Here is a 21297-nt window from a genome sequence, read left to right as displayed (position 1 = left end):
CTCAAAGGTGGAAAGCTCAGACCAGCCAGAACAGTGATCCAGTTCTCACCCTCTACTGTAACATTGATGTTAATGGAATGGTAGAGGTCTAAAGAAGGCAGTGATACAACAGACTTGTAGAGTGGACTTGCTGCAGTTCTTGCTGAACTAGGAGAAAGTTAGGAAGGAGGTTTACCCCAGTGTAAATGAGAATGAATAATCTCCTGTCTTATTCCACTGAAACAGCCAATGCTTTGATCCTCGTTCAATTATTTGTTGTATTCCCCCTGTGCCCAGGAGTTATGGGCATGAATCACAGCCTTCTCCTGCCAAGCTGAGGTCAGTTTTAATACTATAATATTTGATATATCTCATATCAGCAGTCTGCATCTGGCAGTCAACAAGTTAACAACTGTTTTTCTCCTTCAGCTGCTATGATCCCATGCAGTTATTAGAGTTAAGGTAATTAAGGTGGATTACTTCAGATTTTAGGTAATGTGGATGGTTATTGGAATTGCAATTAATAACATCTTGTCACTATAACCCAAGCAGGTTGTGAGGTAGATTTTATCCTGTGCAGCTGCATTGATAGGGATTAATTTTCCTTTGGCAGCTCCAATTTGTGAGCTGAGCCAATCCTGCAGCCTGTGTCCTTACAGAGATGGACAGTGGCTCCTGTGGTATGAGGAGGGGTCATCCCAGCATGGGACGGAGGTACTTTGAAGGACTATATTTATGAGTTTCTCAGCTGTTTACAGGGTCTCATAAACCATCCCTGTCTATCCCCCCACACAGGAAATTTGTTTGTTAAAGGTTTGCTTGTTCAAAAGGTGCTCACAGCCTCTTTGTGCGGGATTAATCCTTTTATCTGATGATAAGATATCAGGGTTGGTGGGCTCAAGATATCCAGTGGAGGGAACAAATACTGCAGTACAGAGCATTACATTCCACTTGAAGTGGCACCTTAAACTGAGTGCATGCCAGATAAAGGCTCTGCCCTGGGTTCAAGTTGCTAGCAGCAAAGGTATGTGTTAAAGTCATGTTTTTTCAAAGAGTCCCAAAAAGGAAGCCTAAAAATAGAGGTCCTACAGTATGGAGTTCCTTGGCTGAGTTAGCAACCTGCATTTCCTTTGGAATATGTGATAAGAAACACTTTCAAACACGTGGCAGGATAAGATGTGTCTCCATTTACATGTTTTAACTGATTGAATTCAGTAATTTTGGAAGGGGAGCAATGGCAGTGGATGGGCCTTGCTACCCAAACAGGCAGAAACTGGGCAGTGCTTAGCAAAGGCCACCAGCAGAGGAGCATTGCTGGCCTTCCCAGAATGATCCGTGGGGCTTAGCTGCAGTGGCAACCTGGTAAGTCAAGTATTGCAAGTAGTCAGGGTCTTCAGAGACGTGCCAGCCTGCTAGAGGGGTCTCAACAGAGACCCAGACAGTCCTGGAATAATTTCTGTATTAATAGGTGGGTAGGATTTGATTCAGGATTCTTTACCTCTGTTAACTTTGGAATAAATGAGAGAAGCTTTTTGCCCAGCAATGTTCTATACCTGAATGTATATCCATACATAATGTGCAAGCTTGCAGCTCAGTCTTGCCAAGCTTTAGGTGCATGCAAACGGAGGGATTAGTAAGCCAGTCTGTATAACTGATGGAGGGACAAATTAACCCCCTCCCATTCCCGTAAAATACCTTCAATTAGGCAGTGTGAATCCAGGTATCATTTGAGATATTCATATAAATGAATCTTAATAACATGTGTGGAGAGTGGGAAAGAATAGACTGGTGTGCAAGAAATGTCCCTGCTGAACATTTCATGAAGCCTAATAGAAACAAACACTTAACTTTAAAAAACCTTGTGTTCTCTTAAAAAAAAACCAACCCACTATTAAGTACTGGAAAGCTGCCACCAGAACCCAGTACTGAGTATTCCCACAGTTTCTTCCCAGTGCTCCCAGACTGCAGCTGCAGGGCAAGTTGCATAAGAGCGTGGGGTAGGTGCTCAGCAACATCCTCGCTGGGCTGTAACAAAACCCTGGCATTGTTTTCCATGGTGTGTATTTGCTTTTATGTGGGGTCAGGAAAGTGACTGTAATTTGCTGTTTCACAAAACTGGCAGTTACTCACAGTAGCAATTGTAGTAAGATTTGGGCTTGCAGTCCTTACTGCTCCCTTGGGCTATACATGGAAGCAAGATGATGCATGCTACGTGTTTTTCTAACAGAAAAATAAATAAAATAAAATACATAAACCACGCAAAGAACTTTTCACAGTCTCCAAGCCAGATTATTTAAAGCTGATGCTGTGTGTTAGAGATGTTCTGCCTGTAAATGTACTTTGAAAAAACAGGGGAGGCTTGATACTCATAATTAAAAAACATCTATAGGGTTTTTCCTCAAACTTTCCACTGTGCTCAGGAAATCTCAGCCCCAAAGGAGGATGTCTCACAGGTTATAACCATATGAATGGAAGGATTTATATTGAAAACAGTTTTGCCACTTTGTTCACAGATCTGTGGATTTCAAGTTTGTTAGTGTAGCCTGGTTTCTATAAGCCAAGTGCTGAACCACTGAGGAGCCAGTGGTCCCCACACTGAGTTTTGGGTCTCAAACCAAGCTGTGTTTTCATTCAGTAAATGCTGATCTGCATTCATCTGTGTATAATTGAAGGGCATTTAGTCCTGTAGCTGCCTTACACAGTTTTATTCACTCCTAATCTTTATTCCAATGCAATTGATAACCTTTCCCTGTGTAGGGTTTCCAGTTTAGGCATTTCATGGGACCCTGGGAATAGCCACACTAAGTCAAACATGTGACCAGAAGAAGTCACTGCCTTTAATGGCAGAGGTTACCAGCTGGTTTCTGATGACATTCCTCAGCTCCTGCTATCAAGACACTGCTATCTTTTTGGGAAAAACTTCTAGCCCTTTGCCTAGTTCTCTGCTGTTTGATTGCAGAGAGGAAAAGCTGATGAACTGATAAAGCACTAGCACACACTTTTGGATAAGTAGCACTTGGATAGAAAGAAAATATTTTTGTACACAGCATAGTTTTGTTGCCTTAATTACCAACACTTTAATTACGCAAGGAGAGCAGATGGAAGAATCTCCAGGCTATACCTGCCAGCAGACTCTGAGACAAAACATGGGGGAACTTCCAGAGATGTGCTGGTTGTGGTTTCTCTTTGAATTAGGTTTCTTTTCTGGATTGCTCTTCTGGTGTCTCAGAGGCCATCAGTGGTCAGTGGATATTGGGTGGGTGGCATTGCTTCAGAGCCAGGCACAGAAAAATCCCCTAAATATCTATCTTGGTCAGTAGTCTTGGAGGAGAAATTATATTCCTAACTCTTGGAACATAATGATTGGATCATACCAGGCTAATTGTTGACTCAGATGCTGAAGGATGAAGCTTCTTATTCTTTATTAAATATTTGGGCAGTGCAATGCAGCTGATGTTATTTTCCCTGGTACCTTCCTTTCCTGCCTGGGTTCTGCTTCCTGGCTGCTCCTCTCCTGTGCTTGATGGAGGCTGGCATAGCTTCCCATCAGCTCTAGAGGATTTCAGGACCTCTGGCCCTTTACTCCATCCCTTTCTCCCTACTTTATCTTGGATATCCTTGCCCTGGCTCTCATTTAAGTGACTCACAGTGATACATAATGCTCACCCAAACACTGCTTTTGGGTACACAGTCATGAAGATCACCAAGGGCCACTTTCCCTGACAGTTTTTGTGTACACCTTTCACTGAGATTTAAGGGAGTGCCTTTTGGCCCAGGTTTTACAGAATTGGTTGTTGTGACTCAGCTGATTCCAGATAACTTGCAGGGCTGGAACGACTTGGGTATGGGCTGGCATCCTGAGTACAGAGACTCTCCCTTGCTGGTGAGCAATTCCTCGCATGAGCAATGCCCTGACTCTGGATCAGCCACACTTGAACACACAATACTCACTGCTCCATCAGTGCTCTCCTGGGAGCCACGTATTGTGCCACACATTTCCTGAAAAATAGATAAGCAGCACAAAAGAATTTCTGCCAAGCCCTATAGCCTAAATGTCAAAACAGTTCTGTATTATAACAGGAATCCCAGTACTCTGGATTGGAAGGGACCCACAAGGATCACCAAGTCCAGCTCTTAAGTGAATGGCACAACCTTGGCATTTTTAGCACCAGGCTCTGACCAACTCAGTTAAAGTCTTGCAATGTTAAATGTTTGACTAAAATGAGTGAAGATGATGAAAAGAAATAGGAGTATGTCCAAGTACAAAAACTGGTGTAACTCTGATCCAAAGTAGAGTGGATATATTCAGAGCACTGCATAAAATTCCAGTTTGTAATAAGTCTCTCTGAAGAAACCAACAAACAATATTCCATAAATGCCTAAGAAAGCCAGGGCTGGTTTGCAAAGTACCAATGAAAGTATGTGACAAATGCAGCCCAAAGAGGGGAAATAGGGAAGACTGGCAGAATGAGCCTGACTTCCTTGTTAATATGATTCTTCTGGGCCTGGTGGAGAGGAGATGCAGCTGTACTACCAGCAAAGGTGCCATGGTGGGATGTAGCTGAGCATGCTGGAATTTGCACAAGAATCAGCTTGAGCCTCATCCTCCTCAAGATGCATTATCTTGTGAAAATGCAGAACTCTCCTGACGTTGGGAGCAGGCAGAAATTTACCAGATGAAAGTAACTCTTTGTATCTGCAGGTATCTCTTACAAGGCTTTCTTCCTTTTGATCCATTTTTCTTTCCAAATAGAACGTGTAGGGAGCAGACTGGCGCATGCAGTTCTTTCCCCTGTGCCTTTTGGAGACCAAAAGCCACATCAAGCAGGAGATTTATGAGTTGCTGGCAATAGATGCTTCATATTCTGTTATTACATTTCAGATGATGAAAGAAGAACAACTGACTTTCATGGCTGTGAAAGCACTAGGAAAACTGCCTGTGGACAGATCGAGCACATGCATCACTGGATAGAAATTAAGGTGTTTTATAGCTTCAAGTTCAGATTTGGAAAGTTCAAGATAGCAGAAAAATATCTGAGTAAAAGATGTGAGGCAGTTCGTAAGATTTCAACTCAGATACACTCAGGAGAATAAATCCAAAGGTAACATTATGATTCATTAACTATCCCTAATTAGGCTCCTAAATTTAAGTAGACAGAATCTTCCCTGGAGGCTTTCAAAGGCACCCACCTTTCACTGTTGATGATACAAGTAGCTTAGGAGCATAGCTTATTTAAGGAGGACTTCTTCCTTAGGGACCTACAGGGCATGGGTTGAGTTCCCAGATTAGGTGAATTGGATTTCTAATAAGGTTATTGCATTTCTGGGCAGGCAGAAGCCAGAGGAGTCAGAGAAAAGGGTAATCTGTTGCCCTGTGCAGGAGGAGGAGAGCCTGGGAGGGAATGGTGCTCCTGTTTGTCTCTTCCCTGTGGAGTCTCAGTTGGATGTGCACCGTTTCCTAAATCTCCTTCATCTCCCAAGGCCTCTCGCATCACTGGGCCTTTCACCTGTGAGAGATTTTACTGGGAGCAGTGGTGAGACTGAGCCAATTTGTGTTCCACAGGCTTTGTTCCTGGACTGCAATTGCTTCCACTTTGGAAATTGCTTCTCTGATTGCAGCTGCATGAGGAAAGGATAAGCACGTCCTTTTCTGTGGAGGGCAAATAAGAGAAAGGGTTGTCTGTATTATATTTATATTCTTATTGCACAACACTTCTCTAGCAGGCTGCTGCCAGGAGATACAGTAAAAGGCAAAAGTATCTGGGCTGTCTCAAGAGGAGTCTTGGCAGAGTGATCTGAAAGTTTTTATGGGTTGTGTTAGACATCCCAGCTTAGATGTGTTAGACATACCACTTCCCACCACTCCCAAGTCACCAGCAGAACAGAGAGATTCCTGCTTTGGGCAGAGTCTGGAGGGAGGGCCCTGGTGCAGGCTGTGGGCTCAGGGAGGTGTAGGTGGCTTTGGTTGTGACAGAGCTTGTTTCCCAGACAGTCTCCTTGCTTTCTGCATGGTGCTTGGAAGTGGCCTTACTGTAATTGGCATGAGTCACTTCCTTGTTATTGGTGGTTTGGAACATCATGCATGAAAAACATGGCTGCAGCAGGCTGAGGAACTCCCTCTTGCTCTTGGGCTTTGCATTCAGTTTCAGGATTGCAGCCCATATCCATGCTGGGTGAAAAAATGTTTTTTCAAAATAACTGAAGGAGATGGAAGCTGAGGTTTGGATGACTTGCATTTGTTAAATCTCTGATCTGGTGTTTGGGGTTTTTTTAATGATAGTGAACGTTTTTCTTGGCAGTTTGTTGATCAAATCCCAACTTTCAGATTTATGGTCTGTTGCAGAAAGTCCCTTCATGTCTCATGTTGCCTCCTGGGACAATTTACACTTCCTGTTTAAATGGTATTGTACCTTCACTTTGAATAAAATATAGGATGGTATGACACGCCTTTGCAGCCTAGGTACAGAGGTGATGTCAAGGGTGCTCAGCCTTTTCCAAGGCTCATGGAGACATTTGAGAGCTGCAGGATCTGATGATCTCCTATCAGGTGATTGTACTCTTATCTGACCAAAAATCAGGATGTCTGGTGGCAGGGCAGGACTTGAAGGTAGGCTTTGAATGTCTGACACAACACATGTGATCATGAGAAGAGGCAAAACCTCTTTCCATGTGAGGCCCTGAGCTAGATGGAGCATGGATAGCTGGAAAAGGTTTCAACTTGTTCCTTGGCCATGTCTGAGACCCTTGGGATAAAGCCAAGGGGGTAGGCTGTGCCTCAATTTATTTTTGTTAATCAAATTATCATTTTCCCAGCCCCGTGTTTCCAGCTACACAGTGGTGTTACTGTTGTCACCAGGCACAGAGTCTTCTCTTGTATGGGATTTTTCCTTTTTGCTCTCTGACTGTTCTGTGATACTTTATGATCTGGCACAGCCAAAATCTATTATTTTAATAGGTATTGTTGACTGACTGCTTAGTGAATTTAGGTTTTACTGCACAAAACCCACTGTTAGTTCTGCAGTTTGAGAGAGCCATGTACATGTGTACTAAGGAATTGCTTTCTTATAACAACTTGGAATGATGAATGATCCTATTTCAGGCTGAATTCTGTGAATTCTTAAATATCAAAAAAAGAATACTTCTGAGATGCTACCTCTAAAAACATGCAGTAGTTTATATTGGGTGTTTACTCACAGGAGTATTTTATTATTATTATTATTTTAAAAATATGTTCAGCACCAACAGTTCCTGGCCCCAACGTGCCCAGATAAAAGGTTTGGTTGTAATTTTCTTTGGTGAGGGAGTAATGTTTTTGTTCAAATTGTACTCTGCTTCAAGCATGCTCAGGAGAGTTTGCTGAAGATCTTGCAGATTTGCTTTAATCATGCTGAGCTTTGGGAGCAAATGCACAGGAGAATATAGAGCAGAGGACTGGAAAATGACAAGCCCCTTGTCTGTGTGTTTTAAACACTGAGCTTTCATTGATCCTCTCCAACTGACTGATGTGTATAACCAGTGAAGATGGAGGTCAGGGGATAATTGCTTCCTGGGAGTGGAAGTCTTTAAGCCTTTTTAGGACAGAGCAAGCATCAGAAAACACCAAAAGATCAAATTAGCAAAAAGGGGGGATGGTTTGAGTGCAAGGCTGAGCTTGTTTCCTTTCTTTGGCACAGACTCCTTCTGTGAGATTGGACAAATAATTTTGATATTTAAACACTTTCAAAACTCTGTCCCTGAGCCAATTCCCCATCCATAAAATATGGGGCTATAGCATCAACTGTTTGGATTAGGGGAATAATGTATGTGTTTAAATTGAAACACTCAGCAACGCTGGAAAATAATTACACAGAAAGAGCAGTATTCCTCTGAAAATAATATATTGTGGCAACTGGTTGAACCCCCAAGAGTGGAGTGTTTAAAACTAGAGAGATCAACATAGGAAACACAGCAAATTATCTCATTATGGTCTTTTCATACCTGAAGAGGGCCTGCAAGAAACCTGAGGAGGAACATGGACATGTAATGACAGGACAAGGAGGAATGACTTTAAACTGAAAAAGAATAGGTTTAGACTGGGTATTAGGAAGAAATTCTTGACTGTGAGGGTGGTGAGGCACTGGCACAGGTTGCCCAGAGTTGCTGTGGCTGCCCCATCCCTGGAAGTGTCCAAGGCCAGGTTGGACGAGGCTTGGAACAACCTGGGCTTGGTGAAGGTGTCCCTGGCCAGGACAGGGGACTTGGAACGAGATGGTCTTTAAGGTCCCTCCCAACCCAAACCAGTCTGAGATTCTCTGCCCTTAATGAACAGTGAGGAGGTATTGACTGGCCTTTTCCATCTCTTAGCACTGCAATTCAGAATGTTGCTGCTTGTAGACACAGTAACTTTTTCTTTTCATTAGCCCTGGCTTTTCTGGCCACACAAGAAACTGCTTGTGTGAAAATTCCAGCAGAAGGCGTCTCCACCGAGTACAAATAAGGATACTGTCAGCAGCACCAGCATGTGCCTTTTCACACTGTCCTGCTGGCTGCTCCTGCCGACTCTGATGGATCTGCTCTGCCTATGAGAGCACACTCTGGCTTTGATTTTCCTTCACCCCTGTTTCTGCAGTGTGGGGAGGCTGCCAGGCAGCAGAGGAGAGGTTTTATTATGAGATGGGTGCCATTAATTCATTGCAAATGGGTAATGCAGCTCTTGGGTTGGGAACTGGTATAAATTATTGCTAGCATGATGTTGATTCAGACAGATGAGCAGTGGGAGCTGGGATTGCTTTTAAACCAGACACAGAGGGATTATGTAAAGACTTGAAAGCCTGTAATGGAAGAGGAATGAACCTGCTGATCCAAAAGAATTGCAGATTTATAACCTAGAACCAACTTCTGCAGGTACCTTCATGGAGTGTCACAGAGATGGTGACACTTTGTCTCCAGATCAAATCCTGGCTGACATGGAATCCATGTGGTGATGTTTGAGTTGAACTCTAGGGTGAGTGGCTGAGCAGGGCTTGCCATCTAAAAAGTTACAGCTCTGCCTGTGTTTCTCGGATGCGCAGCCCAAGCTGCTGTAGAATTTTATCATTTGGATAAATAGCCACATTTCAATGCTGACTGCTACCCCCTGAGAGACTGAAAGTCCCTAGAGATCCCCAGAGCAATTCATCTCCTCTTTTGCAGATGATCCAAGCTCATTTCTCATGTGCATTTTTAAGTGCAGGGTTCCTGACTATGAGGTGTGTGAACACTTTTATTGAAGCTGTTTCTTCCCCTCTTGATCCATCACTCATTCTGCTGACTGAGTTGCTTTAACTTCTCTGCTAGATTGCATGGAGCAGGACAAGTGCCAACCCTTCCCTGCCAGGATTTCTGTGCTTAATACTGAGATAAAACTAAAATCCTTGGTACTTCTTTTCTGGTGGTTTTAATAATAAATAACTTTCCTTGACACTTTGCTTCAACTCATGCCATGCTTTATGTCAGATGCACTCCTCTCTGGAGAATTTAAGGAGGGCATTTCAAAGGAACCAGATGTTTAATCTTTCTTGTGGAGTTGGCTGCCACACAGGAGCTAACTGGAAATTGTGAGGTATTTTACACTTGAGAAATGCTTTCCATTTCCCAGTCTTTCTAAATCAAAAGAAAGCTGTGTATCGGCTGAGCATCACATAAACTAGAAAAAGAGCAGACTTGCTGCATGCCATCTCTCTGTGTACTCTTTGCAAAGATGGGACTTTCCTGGTAAAGTGTACTCAAGATGTTTATGGAGTCCACAGAGAAAAATGATCCCTTGAAGTGGAAAAGTCCAAGTTTGCGTGCTGTAGACATCCTGTGCTGCTCTAAGTTGCTTCCAGAGTTTTAAAGGTATCTAGTTGCTGATGTGAAGAAAAGCACCTCTTGAAATTTTTGGAAGTACCAAAGTGTGTGCTAGTCACAGGTGTTAAGCATGTGCCTGCTTTTGGGAATCTCACAGCCACCTCTGTTTTAAGGCACCAAATGACTACCTGATAGTGTTCTTATATCCTCAACCATCCCAAAGAGGTAACAGCACAGCCCTACTCCATAAGGTGTGTGACAATCATACTCTCTATCAATGCTTCTCCTTGAATATTTCTCCATCTCTACTCTTCCTTGGGATACTGTTGCTGACTGATTTAGCAATGGTTTGCTTTACCTGACTCCTCCTCTGGTCCTGTAGGTAGCATTCAGGTGGTGGTGGCACAGATGCTAAGATGGAAAAGCCATATCTCAGTTCTCTGGGCATGCTTAGGAGCACCCAGAGATCATGGTGTTTCTTTCTCCTGCTTCACTCAAAAGTTTAAGTGTTGGGTAGTGTCAATTTTTCTATGAAAGATGCAGGTTCATCCAGCCTGTCTTGTGCCCTGGAGATGGTCGTGAATGCTGAGAGGTAAAGGAGATATTTATGAAGAAGAGTAAGTCTGAAACATGAAAGCTTTTTGCTTCATTTTCTTCATTGGATGCCTATCAACAGGTTACTGGGATGCAGTTTGGGTGAAAAGTTTATAAAGGAAAATGTCCTGTGTCTTTTAAATACTTATCAGGTTCTCAGTCTGAGATACAGCAATAGGACTCTTTATTTTTTGAGAGTGCTGAGCCCTATGCGCTCTGCGTCCTTTTGCGCGCCTCAAATTCAGCACCCAGAACTGCAGTTCTCCCTGGCTGTGGTTTGCAGGATAATCTCTGTTCTACCCACCCCCTCTCCAGACTCTGATATTTCCCTGGCACAGGTATCCCCCTCATTCCTGTCTGGTTCCTACCAGGGGATGTGTTTTTTTGCTGCCTTCCAACTGTTGCCAATTCAGATTTCACTAGAAACCTCTGTGCCAGCTCTTTGATATTCAGAAGCTGAGGGGTTTTCTGTCTGTTTCCTGACCTAGCATGACTCTTCTAATAATGCAAGACCTTCAGTGCTGATGTCCTGGCAGCCTAATACAGGAGGTCAGTCTGTAAATCTAGTTACAATTTTCCTTGCCTCAGCAAAGACAGTAAGTCAAACATAATGTAAACAAAGTGGTTGGATCACTTCACCCACCAGTAATGTGGTGGGTGATGCAGGCAAATTTAATGGATGCGATTAAATCTCCTGTTCCAGTCTGGCAGCTGATTAGCTGCAGGGGGCAGGCAGGAATTTCCTTTCTGATCCAGAGCTGCCCTCTTTCCAAGTTCTCCTTCAAGCTTCTGCCAAGCATCTCAAAGTGCTTTGCATTTTTAATTGCGCTTCTTCACGCCCCTGTGAGGGTGGAGATGAGAGATAGCATGATCCTAAGTGGAGCCCCGGGGAAACTGAGGCACTGGGAGGGGGCAGCCTGCTTGGAATGAGAGAGGAAGGTGGTGTTAGACTTGGAGAAAGGGGACATGGGCATCCCAGAGATCTTCTCTTGAAGCTCATGTGGGTCTCCTGAACTTGTGCCTAGTCCTCAACAGTCTGTGTCTTAAGCACAGACTGTTGTTGGTTGTCTGCTAGGCATTAATGTATAGTCACTGACAGGAAAAATAAATCTTTCTCCTGTGGAAATTTTAATTTATTTTTGTCTTTCATCACTCAATTCCTCTACTTTCTGAAGAGAATGACCTGTATACATATTTCTTCTCTTTGTATGGAGAAGCACTTTGCTCTGAAATAGCCTCAGGTGTTGGCTGTGGCTGAGAAAGAGAACTGGTTCAGTTCCATAGATGACTCCATTCTTTGTCCCTACAGGGGAAATTTGTGAATTCTCTGTGTGGATTCACCTTCAGTGGGTGTACACTGAGATAGTTACACCAGCTTTGATTTCTTTACCTGGTTGTACAGCTGAAGAACTGGCCTTGTAAGGAGGAGAAAACACTCCTGTTATTAGGGCATGCTTTGGTCCAAAGAAGAGACCAGAGATGTGCAAAAAACCTGTCAAGTATGAACCCATCATTCTACATGCGTATTGCTCATGCTGTGGCTGCCAAAACAGAGAGCAGTATGGGTTAGCTGAGTCTTCATGTTCCTTGGGATGGTGGGAAAGGAGAATGAGCCTTTCCTATCTTACAGCCTACAACTTAATGGGAAACAGTGTATTTTGGATCTCACAGGGTGGGGAGGGTTTCCTATAGCAGGAACTTATTTTTTGTGGTGTGTTGGATTATTTAAGCTTTATGATTACATGTGAACAGCATCCTCTAGAGTTCAGTTTTGTGAATCTGGAGTGGACAAAAAGTTCTGAAGTTCAGTCTTGAGCCAGCAGCTTGATGGCTGAGAGAGGCAGGATTTCAGGCATAGCTATAGCTCCCATTGCTATAGGGCATCCTGTCTGGCCTGCTGTCATGGTAGGAGCAGAGAGCTCTAACTGGAGCGCTCTGAAGCCTAGAACTGAGGCCAAAGCCTGGCTTACTAACTTCTGTTTCAGTTTCTGAGATGAGTGTCTAAATAGAACATCTGAATCTCATCCTTAGCCTAGTATCAAGGCTTAATTGTAAATTAACAGTATCTTAATCACTTTATGGTTTCCAGCACTCTCTCATTGAATGTCTCTGTGCTGGCATTTGAAGAGCATTCATCATAGTGGAAAATGAGTGTCTGTTTGGGCTGCATGTGGTATAATTAACTATCAGCTGAGCCCATAGCATGACGTGACAATTCTCATTCTGACCAGCTGAAATAACTCACTCTAACAACTGTGCTCTTGCTCCTCTCTTTCAGTTCCCAAGAAGCTTCTGCATGAAACTCAGGCAGGACCAACCAATCAACAAGGGCATCAGAAGTCACATTTTCCGCTGCAGCCGAGAGTGTTTGACCCCAATGTTATAGGGGACGGCGTGTTCCTTTTGGATGTCTCTCCTTCCAACATAGAGCCAGCTCTCCCAGGTAGCTGTGATCATTGTGGTGTTGGCCCAAACCTAAGGGTGTTGTGGTAACCGTTCCCTTCCATCTCCTCTTTTCTGGATTTCTGTATTGCTCCTAAATCCCATCCACGTCACAGTCAGAAAGGGCTGTGACAGCTTCAAGATGTGACCAGCAATGGGCTAAAGTGAAACTGTGAAACTGCTCAAGGAACACCGGGTTTCTTGGGGTAGCAGTCATGGCCATGCCTGTCCAAACTCATCACAGAAATACTTTCCAGACCTGTCTAGTGGCAAAGGAAAAAAAAAAAAACCATGGCAGAGACAGTAGATCTGCCTCATGGGACAGAGGAGTTTTCAACTGAACTTTGAAATATAGTGCCGTTTGCATAAAATGCAAAGTGAAAAGATATGAATGAAGTCAGATCTTAGCCATCTCTAGGGATAGGTGAGTAGGAGGAAGGGTGGTGTATGAATAAAGGAAAAGCACAGGTGAGCACGTGTTGGATTCCTCTGTGGTTTTGTGCTGTTTCCCAACATGCAGGAGATGGTTTATGACACTACTGAAAATCCCAGTCTGTGCTCCCAGAGATTCAGCTTGAGGGTGGGTATGGGCAGAGCTTGTCTCTCTCTACACTTCTGGCAAAGTTAATCCACAGCTTGGATAGCCAATTCACAAATAAACACGAACTGGCCATAACAGGTTTGTCAGTTTGGAAGCCTGACTGAAAAACTGTCAAGGAAAAGAGTTTTAAGTTAGCTCCAAATAAGTATTGTGATCCTGGAGATTCTTTTAAGCAAGGAAAAATATCCTGAACTCATTTCCACTCATCTAAACATTTTAACTTGTACAAATGACACCTTTTGTTTAGTTTTCACATAGTTCATTCATTCACTTTCAAAATATGCACCACTTTTCAAACAAAAATGTAGTTTTGAAATTAAAGCCCAGAAGAAGTTTGTGATTTTTGTTTCAAAAATAACAAAATACTTGGAAATTTCTGTAATCTCCCTTGCTGTTTTATTTCTTTTGTTAAAACTATTTGCTAACATCAGCCTGGTATCATGAATAACCTCTCCTGTGCTTATACTGTGGCGTTGGGCAAATTTACTGCTGCCTGAAAGAATTTTGTTCAGCTTCGGTGTAAACTCACAGAGAAACCATTCAAGTGACTGGCAACAGCTAAGACAGGGTGGTGAGGAGAAAACCAGTAGTAGTGAGCTGATTAGGCATTGAAAAGTCTCCAAAGCCAGCAGAGAGGAAAGGGAATATCTTTTAGTATGATCCTTAAAGGAATGGCAGACCAGGGAACCCCATGTGTAGTAACACATGGCCCTTGAGAAATTGTGTGTGTTTGTTTTTTTCCTTCCTGCATAATTCCAGTCATTTTCTGCCTTCTGTGTCTGTGCTTGTACAGTCCTGCCAATGATAAAACCAGCTCTGTGGTTTTGTGGTGCTCTTTGCTGGAGTTTAGTGTATGCAGGCCACTATTAATTTAAAAACATGTTTGATTGCATCCGTTCATTTGAAAAGTCAGAAGTGAAAAAAAAAAAAAAAAAAAAAAGGGGATAAGGGGATTCTTCTTACACCTCACATCTTGAGAGGAATTATCCCTTACTCTGCCTCCTGAAGACATTGTTGTGGCACATGGTTTACAAGGGCTGCTCCACACCCAACAGAGTGGTGTCCTTCTGACACAGGAAATAAGTATGAGATTATTTCCTGGTGGTGCTCTTTATTTTCCTCAATTGCGAAGGGATCTTACATTAACTAGCTCAGAGCCAGACCTCAGTCAGAGACATCTCGGGCAGGATTCAGTTACCCCCATACAAATGTGTCATTTGTCATCACCTGGGTGTTCACCTGGCTTCTAGAAGGGTGGGCATTTCCCCTCCATTCCTTCTCATACCTGTCAACTCTGCACAGATGTCCTCCTGACCCTGGGGTGTCTTAGATGTTTGTGTATGAGCAAATACATTGAGCTTCAAGTGTCTGCTGTGGGGAGAGCTGAATGACTCTCTGCTATCCATCAACTAATAGCAGGATTCTCTTGCCTTAGTTTAGATCCATGGTGCTACTTGAGATGCTCTGAAATATCCAAGTTTTAGGTTCAGTTTTTGGAAGTTAAATATTTACCATGGATCTCTGGATTTCCTTGGAACAGCAGTAGGGAAAAATTCGAATACTTGTACAGGCAGATTTAGCAGACAGGGAGGATAAAGGAGATATTAGAGGGCATGTTAATGTGAATTTTAAAAAATTCTGAACTAAAAAATATTGTGAAATGTTGCTATTGATTTCCTGCCAAATGTGCCCTTAGACCTTCTGTGTCCATTTTGCCCAAGGGGTCTGCAGTAACCTCTATTCTCCTAAAGCAAGAGGCTCTTGGAATATCTTACTCTTTAGGATATGACACCCAAGCACTCATGTTTAAACATTTTGCTTGGAGTCCAGTCATTAACATCGTGGTAACCTTGAACATGTGGCTTTCCCAAGGCCATGCAGCTATTCAGTGGCAGAGGTACAGCTGTGCCCACATTCCTTGGGGCTGATCCCTCACAGTGACACCTGGACATCCATCCCCGCTGGTTCTCCTCCAGGCAGATTAGGAGTTGGCATCACTGCACACACATTCCTGCCCTCAGTCCCTCTCCGTCCAGTATTACCTGTTCTCTTTGACTCCCCTCACTTTCTGTTACTGCTTCCTTGGGCTGAGCTGCTTCCTGGCACCCACAGCAGGAAGCTGAACGTGATGTCTCGTGCTGCTGGGTTTGCAGGGAAAGGAGATGGATCAAGCAGTCAAGGAACAGAGACCATCTCACATCACACTACTCCTGACAGCCTTTGCTTGCATGGCACTGGTGGCATCATTGGCGATGGAGCTGGCAGTGTTCTGAATTTAATACCTGCAGATAAGCAGAAGCCAGGTGCAAGTCTGTGATTTTACAGAGTGGTGCTTACTTTTGGCCAGAACTAGACACCCAGAGAAGGGAGCATGGAAATCTATAATAGCTACAGTTAAAAACTCACATGGATGATGGAGCTGGATCCTGTGCACTGACTTTTTCCTGTGTTGAAAACAATTACTGTTCTGTGAGTAATGGGGGTGTCTGCCTGCAGATCAAGGTGTGGAGAGCCCTCAACAGCGAGCTGATAAAGTCTGAAAGGGTCTCTTTGAGCCTCCTGGAATGAACTGCCTCCTTAGCTCTAGTCCTCAACAAATAAAATCAAATCATTAACCCATGTTCACTCACCTCCCCAGAGGGGAAATGGTGTCTGGGTGAAACAAAATACGAGCAGGATTCTGAGGGAAGTCATAAACTCAGGTCTGCCCTTCCCCACGAAGGTTGGAGAGAAAGCACGTCTGTTAGCCAGCTGTGGATGGATCACTACAGCCCCACACCACCAGAGGGTTGTGGGCTCTGCCTGTGTTTTCCAGTCCTCCTTACAAGCTTAGCTGAACCCACTGTTGATAAAGGCTCCTTTGATTTACATAAGAGAAAAGAAACCTGTTTATATATTTGCTGTAACATAGGTGGGTGTGTTTAAGTGGTGACATGAAAGAGCAGGAGATGGGAGAGAGACGATGATGCCTGGATGCAGAGGAGGTATGTGCTCAACTGAAGCTGCTTGAGAAGGTTTTGTTACCCCCCAAAAAGGGACAAACTTGGGCAGCTCCCTGTTGAGCAGCTCCAGATTTCTGAACACAGACGCTGACCTGGGGATAAGGCGAGGTAGGGCTGGGTCACGTTCCACATTCCTCATTCCTCATTCCCTTTCTGTGTCAAAGCAGAGAAGAAGAAGGGGAGGTCAGCCACTTTCTACCCTGTAGACAACACTCCCCTCCTGCTCCCTGTGGATGAGACAGAACCGCCGGGGCTCAGCAGCAGCAGCGGCAGCAGCAGCATGGAGCCCGTGGGTGTCGGCACGGAGATGGCCCTGCTCAGCAACATCCTGGCAGCCTATGCCTTCATCACAGGTACTGTTTGTCTGGTGTCTCACACCTCCCTGGGCTCCTGAAAGCTTTTTGTAGACCCTCCTTTCACAGTCACCTGGGGCTAAATCTGCCTCTCTGAACTGTTTGTGTATTTCATTCTTCTCTCAGTGAATTCTCCCTTGGAAGGCCTGACGGGGCAGCTCTAGCAGGCAGTGTATAACTGAGTTTATTGTGCGCTGCTTTCCACTGGCTCAGCTCTCATCTGCAGTTAAACACAATGTAATCTTACATGTGGTATTATTCCTAATGCTTCATTTTCCTGGAGATCAAAGCCTGGCTCCTTGGGGAGGCAAGTTTGTTGTCCTGTAATTTGGAAAATAAGCAGCACTCAAATCTTTACACTGCTTAAGAGAATTTGGCTTATCTTCAGTAGAAGTGTGAAGATGAAGTAACTTGAGAGTCTACTTAATTGTATATTTAAATCTACTTTAAAGTACGATTTCCTTGGATCACAGTTTATCTTTCACCCACGTGTATCTTTCAAGTAACGGGGGAGCAGTCTTCTAAAAAAATTCACGTTAAAAGGTGAATGAAAAGTGACAGAACCAGGGGGAATGCCTTTAAACTGCAAGAGAGTGGGTTTAATTAGACATTAGGAAGAAATTCTTTACTGTGAGGAGGGTGAGACACTGGCACAGATGGCCCAGAGAGGTTGTGGCTGCCCCATTCCTGGAAGCGTTTAAGGCCATATTAACTAGAACTCCAGTATTTGCGAGCTACTTTTTCATGTCTGCCAGCTAATTCAGTCTTGTTAATTCATTAAACAGTGTGCATTCTTGCTGCTGTTCTCTTGCTCTTGCTGAGATGCCCCCATGCTGCTAATCCAAGTATTTGGAATTGAAGCAGCTAACTTGGGCTTTGCACTTTGGAACCACTGAGTAGATTAGTGAGAGTGTTTCTGCATATTATTTAGTGAAGGATTCTTCTAAAAGGACTATGAAGGGTTATACAAATTTCTGCTCTTCTAGACATCCAGTGCTGTCATCAGGATGCATTTTTTCATGACAGCCCTCAGAGTCAGGCAGATTAAATGGAATTAGTAGTGTTCTTCACAGAAGATAGCTGGGTCGGATAGATTTGTTTTCTTGCATGGGTGTCTCCAAGGAAAAGTTAAACAAACAAGCTTTAAAGGAGTCTTTTGTCTGTCTGACTTTTCCCCCCTTACCTACAGCTACCAGTTTTAACATGAGAATACCTAACCTTCCCATCCCTACTATAAAACAAAATGCTGTTAATATTGTGTTCCCCATCTGAACAGTAATGGGCAGAGAAAGCTGTAGAAATAATGGTCCAGGATATTTGGGACTGTGATTCAGGGCTGCTGACAATGATCCGTGGACTTTGCTTCCACTGACCACAGCAGATCTCTTTGACTCTGTGTTGGTTTTGGGGCACAAAGTGTTGATTCATCCCTGTCACAAGGTGTCAGCCTTGGCAGGAGCCTCCAGATTTTACTGCAGCACAAGCAACTTTTACTGTCCTGTTGCTGTGGGATTTGTCTGCCCTGTCTTCGCATGGTTTCCTTGTGTGGTGTTCACATCCACTGGATGTCAAATAGGTAAACTCAGACCTCAAAACTTTGGTTTCACATGCTGAGTTCAGGACTTATGTTTTCCAATGTATCATGGAACCATAGAATGTTTTTGGTTGGAAGAGCCCTTAAAGATCAGCTGGTTCCCATGTTCCTCACCATGGCTGTTAGATGGGTTTCAGTCTCAGTGACATATATGTCCAGTTTGTTATTTATTATAAAAATATTTGATGACTGACCCGTGGATTGAAACAGCAGATGTCCTAAACCATCTTTGTCTGCTGCATGTAATTTAGCCTCTGCTTTTTGTGGAAAAGACAGATTTGTCATGATTTATTTTGTTATATGTGAGTATGAGATGTTTTAGCTTATGACGTCTGTGTCACAGAGCACAAATATAATTTACATAAAACTAGAGCACTGCCATCCCATCCCTCTTCATAGTGCATATTTTGAACAGCAGAGAAGTTGGTTTCTTTTTGTTGTTGTTTTTTTTTTTTTTTTTTTTTTTTTTTAATTTTTTTTTTATGCCTGCCTGAAGGCACCTCAAGCCACAGCTGATGTTCATAGAAGATCCATTATAGTGGCTCAGGAAAGTCAAGGTATTGAGCAGCCAGGGAGGGCTGGTTCTGGGTCACACATCTTCCCACTGCTCCTGACCACAGCTCTGGTGCCAAAGAGAAACAGCAGTGCAAGAACTGCTCTGTTCCATGACACTTAAAACATCCCTCAGGTGCTCTCTGCAGACTGAAAGTGCTGCATTCAGGGCTTTCCTGTGCTCATGAACTGTCTCAGAATAGGAGTTTGTTAAAGAAAATTGTAAATAGGCAGGGGCAGTATAAAAAAGTGGTTTTTCTCTTGGGGCAGAGTCTGGTGGATACTTTCAGATCCACTGCAGGGAAATGAAGCTGTGGGTTTTTTGCTCTTTCATGGGTAAAGTGCAGGCTTGAAAGGATGATCCTCTCTACTGCCTTTCCTCTCTCCTGGCAGTGGGGTGTTTTTTAGCCTGGGGAGAGCATCCACAAATAGTGGAATCCCTTCTGTGCTTAATGGTGTTCACATTTTGTGTACAAAATGGCAGTTTTGGGTGGGCAGCTGCAGGTAAAGAGTGTGCAGACTCAGTCACTCACACGTGCAGAGTCTTGCAGTGCACAGAGAAGTGCCAGTATTAGCAAAAGGCTCTGTGCTCATTTCCACCATCTTTTGGACTGATATTCCCATGTAAGAGCTGGGAATCTTCCTATGGACTGCTGTAAAAATCACAGCAGGAAGCAAAAGTGTCCTGATTTGCAGCTATCATGGTTAGATATCAGAGCCAGTTAGGTGTCAGTCTAATTCCAGATTCCTGAACCTATTTCTTCAGAAACAGGGAAAAAGTGTGAATAATGTCAATGAGAAATGAAATTAGTAGCTGATCCAACAGATTAATATTATTTAGAATTTAGTATTGCAAAAGACTCAGAGACACTCTTTGTTAGAAAGCTGATTTTCTTTACAAAATTAGGTTTGTAATTAGAGGTTATCTCTGCCTACAAACATCAGACCTGTAGTTTGTTGTGGACCTGTTCCTGAGTGGAAAGTCTTCACCAGTCTCAGTGACAGCTGGAACTGTCCTTGCAGTCACAGACTATCAAGACCAGAAATGTCCCTCATGGTTATATAAATATTAAACATTCAAAATGTATCAGAGCTCTTCCAGGGCCTCCTTTTGGACAGGAGACTTATCCAATTTTTGTCACTGCATTTAGGATGAAGTAGTTGGAGGGAGATCTCCACAAATTCCTGTTTTATTTTTCTTTCACAAGCAAAGCTTTGCTGCCAAGTTATTAACAAGGGGCTTCCAAAATACAGCCCAGGGGAGATCATTCCATGTTTTAGACTGTTTGGCCTGAGCCTTGTTAATAAGGGGCTCCTGGAGAGCTTCCTCTGTTCTATCAGGGGATTTCAGCAGCCTGTGGGGCTGACTGCAAATTCCCTGGAAGATATTGCTCCTACTGTTTGTCTGGCCACGCTTGGTGCTGAACCTTTTACTGGGGGCCCTCTGAAATTTTCCTCCCCACTGAGGTTTCGGAATGCATGGAGCCATTACAGGAAGCCAGCAGCGTTAATGCCTAGATTGTTTTTTATTTATTGAAACAATTTATTATAATAGCAATAACAGCCTTGGCCTGGGGCATTTCCTGGGGAATTAATGGCAGTCTGGGCTGATGCTCCCAGCAGATTGTTAGCCCTCAGGAAACAAGCTCCATAATTGCTGCTGGTTTGGTTGGAAAAATAAAATAAAATGTGTTTTTAATTTTTTTGTCCAGTTTGAGTGCCTAGAGAATGGTGGTTTTTGTGTAGAGGGTTATGTAGAGCGTATATCTTCTGTCTGCATGGACTAATTTTAGGCTTGAATCAATGACATTTTTATCAATCCTTCCAATCCAGAGAGAGAAATATAAGAAAGGAGAAAGGTAGCCTTAGCCAAAGAGATTGGCAGAAACTGTATTCTGCTGGAAGCTGGGAGCTGTCATCTACAGCATTGTAAGAAAAAGCTTCAGTGGTCAAAATCTATGTTTTAATGAGTGTAAACACACATAAGCACACAAGAATATATATCAAAATTGTGCTAACTCCTGATACTCATGCCAATACACATTTAAAGAACTTTTTTCCAAGTATAATGAGCGTTTTGAGAAGCTTCCCTGTTGATGTGATGAATCTGGGCCACCTTCATGCTTTTGGAAGGTGCTGAGCATCCATTTGCTGAAGAAGGGGCCTGGTTTTGGTCTTTACAAGTAGAACATGCAGTGGGTTAGGCTCTCAAAATCACCAATCAGCCATCAAACCCCCAAATCTAGGCTATTGCTGACTTGGCTACTTGAAGTGAGAAAAAAGCAGAACCTGTGGTTTTTAGCTTAAGTTGCTCTTTCTGCTGTGAAAAAAAAAAAAAAAAGAAAAAAAAAAAAAGAGATGCTGCTGTGCAAG

At 43.4% G+C, this 21297-nt stretch overlaps 1 protein-coding gene across 1 annotated transcript in view; it reads left to right on the top strand.

Moving 5' to 3' along the window:
• LOC131556183 (protein eva-1 homolog C-like) overlaps positions 1 to 21297 on the top strand; it is a 201090-nt gene that overhangs the window by 176650 nt on the left and 3143 nt on the right. Inside the window, exons 6-7 of the mRNA XM_058802633.1 lie at positions 12659 to 12823; positions 16590 to 16778. Of these exons, the coding sequence (XP_058658616.1) occupies positions 12659 to 12823; positions 16590 to 16778 (354 nt within the window). The remainder of the gene's footprint in view (positions 1 to 12658; positions 12824 to 16589; positions 16779 to 21297) is intronic.

This window comes from Ammospiza caudacuta, chromosome 3 (genome assembly GCF_027887145.1).
Source record: "Ammospiza caudacuta isolate bAmmCau1 chromosome 3, bAmmCau1.pri, whole genome shotgun sequence".
In the NCBI taxonomy this organism is placed as follows: Eukaryota; Metazoa; Chordata; class Aves; order Passeriformes; family Passerellidae; genus Ammospiza; species Ammospiza caudacuta.
Note: the sequence above shows the minus strand (reverse complement) of the source record. Positions and strands in the feature narration are given on the sequence as shown.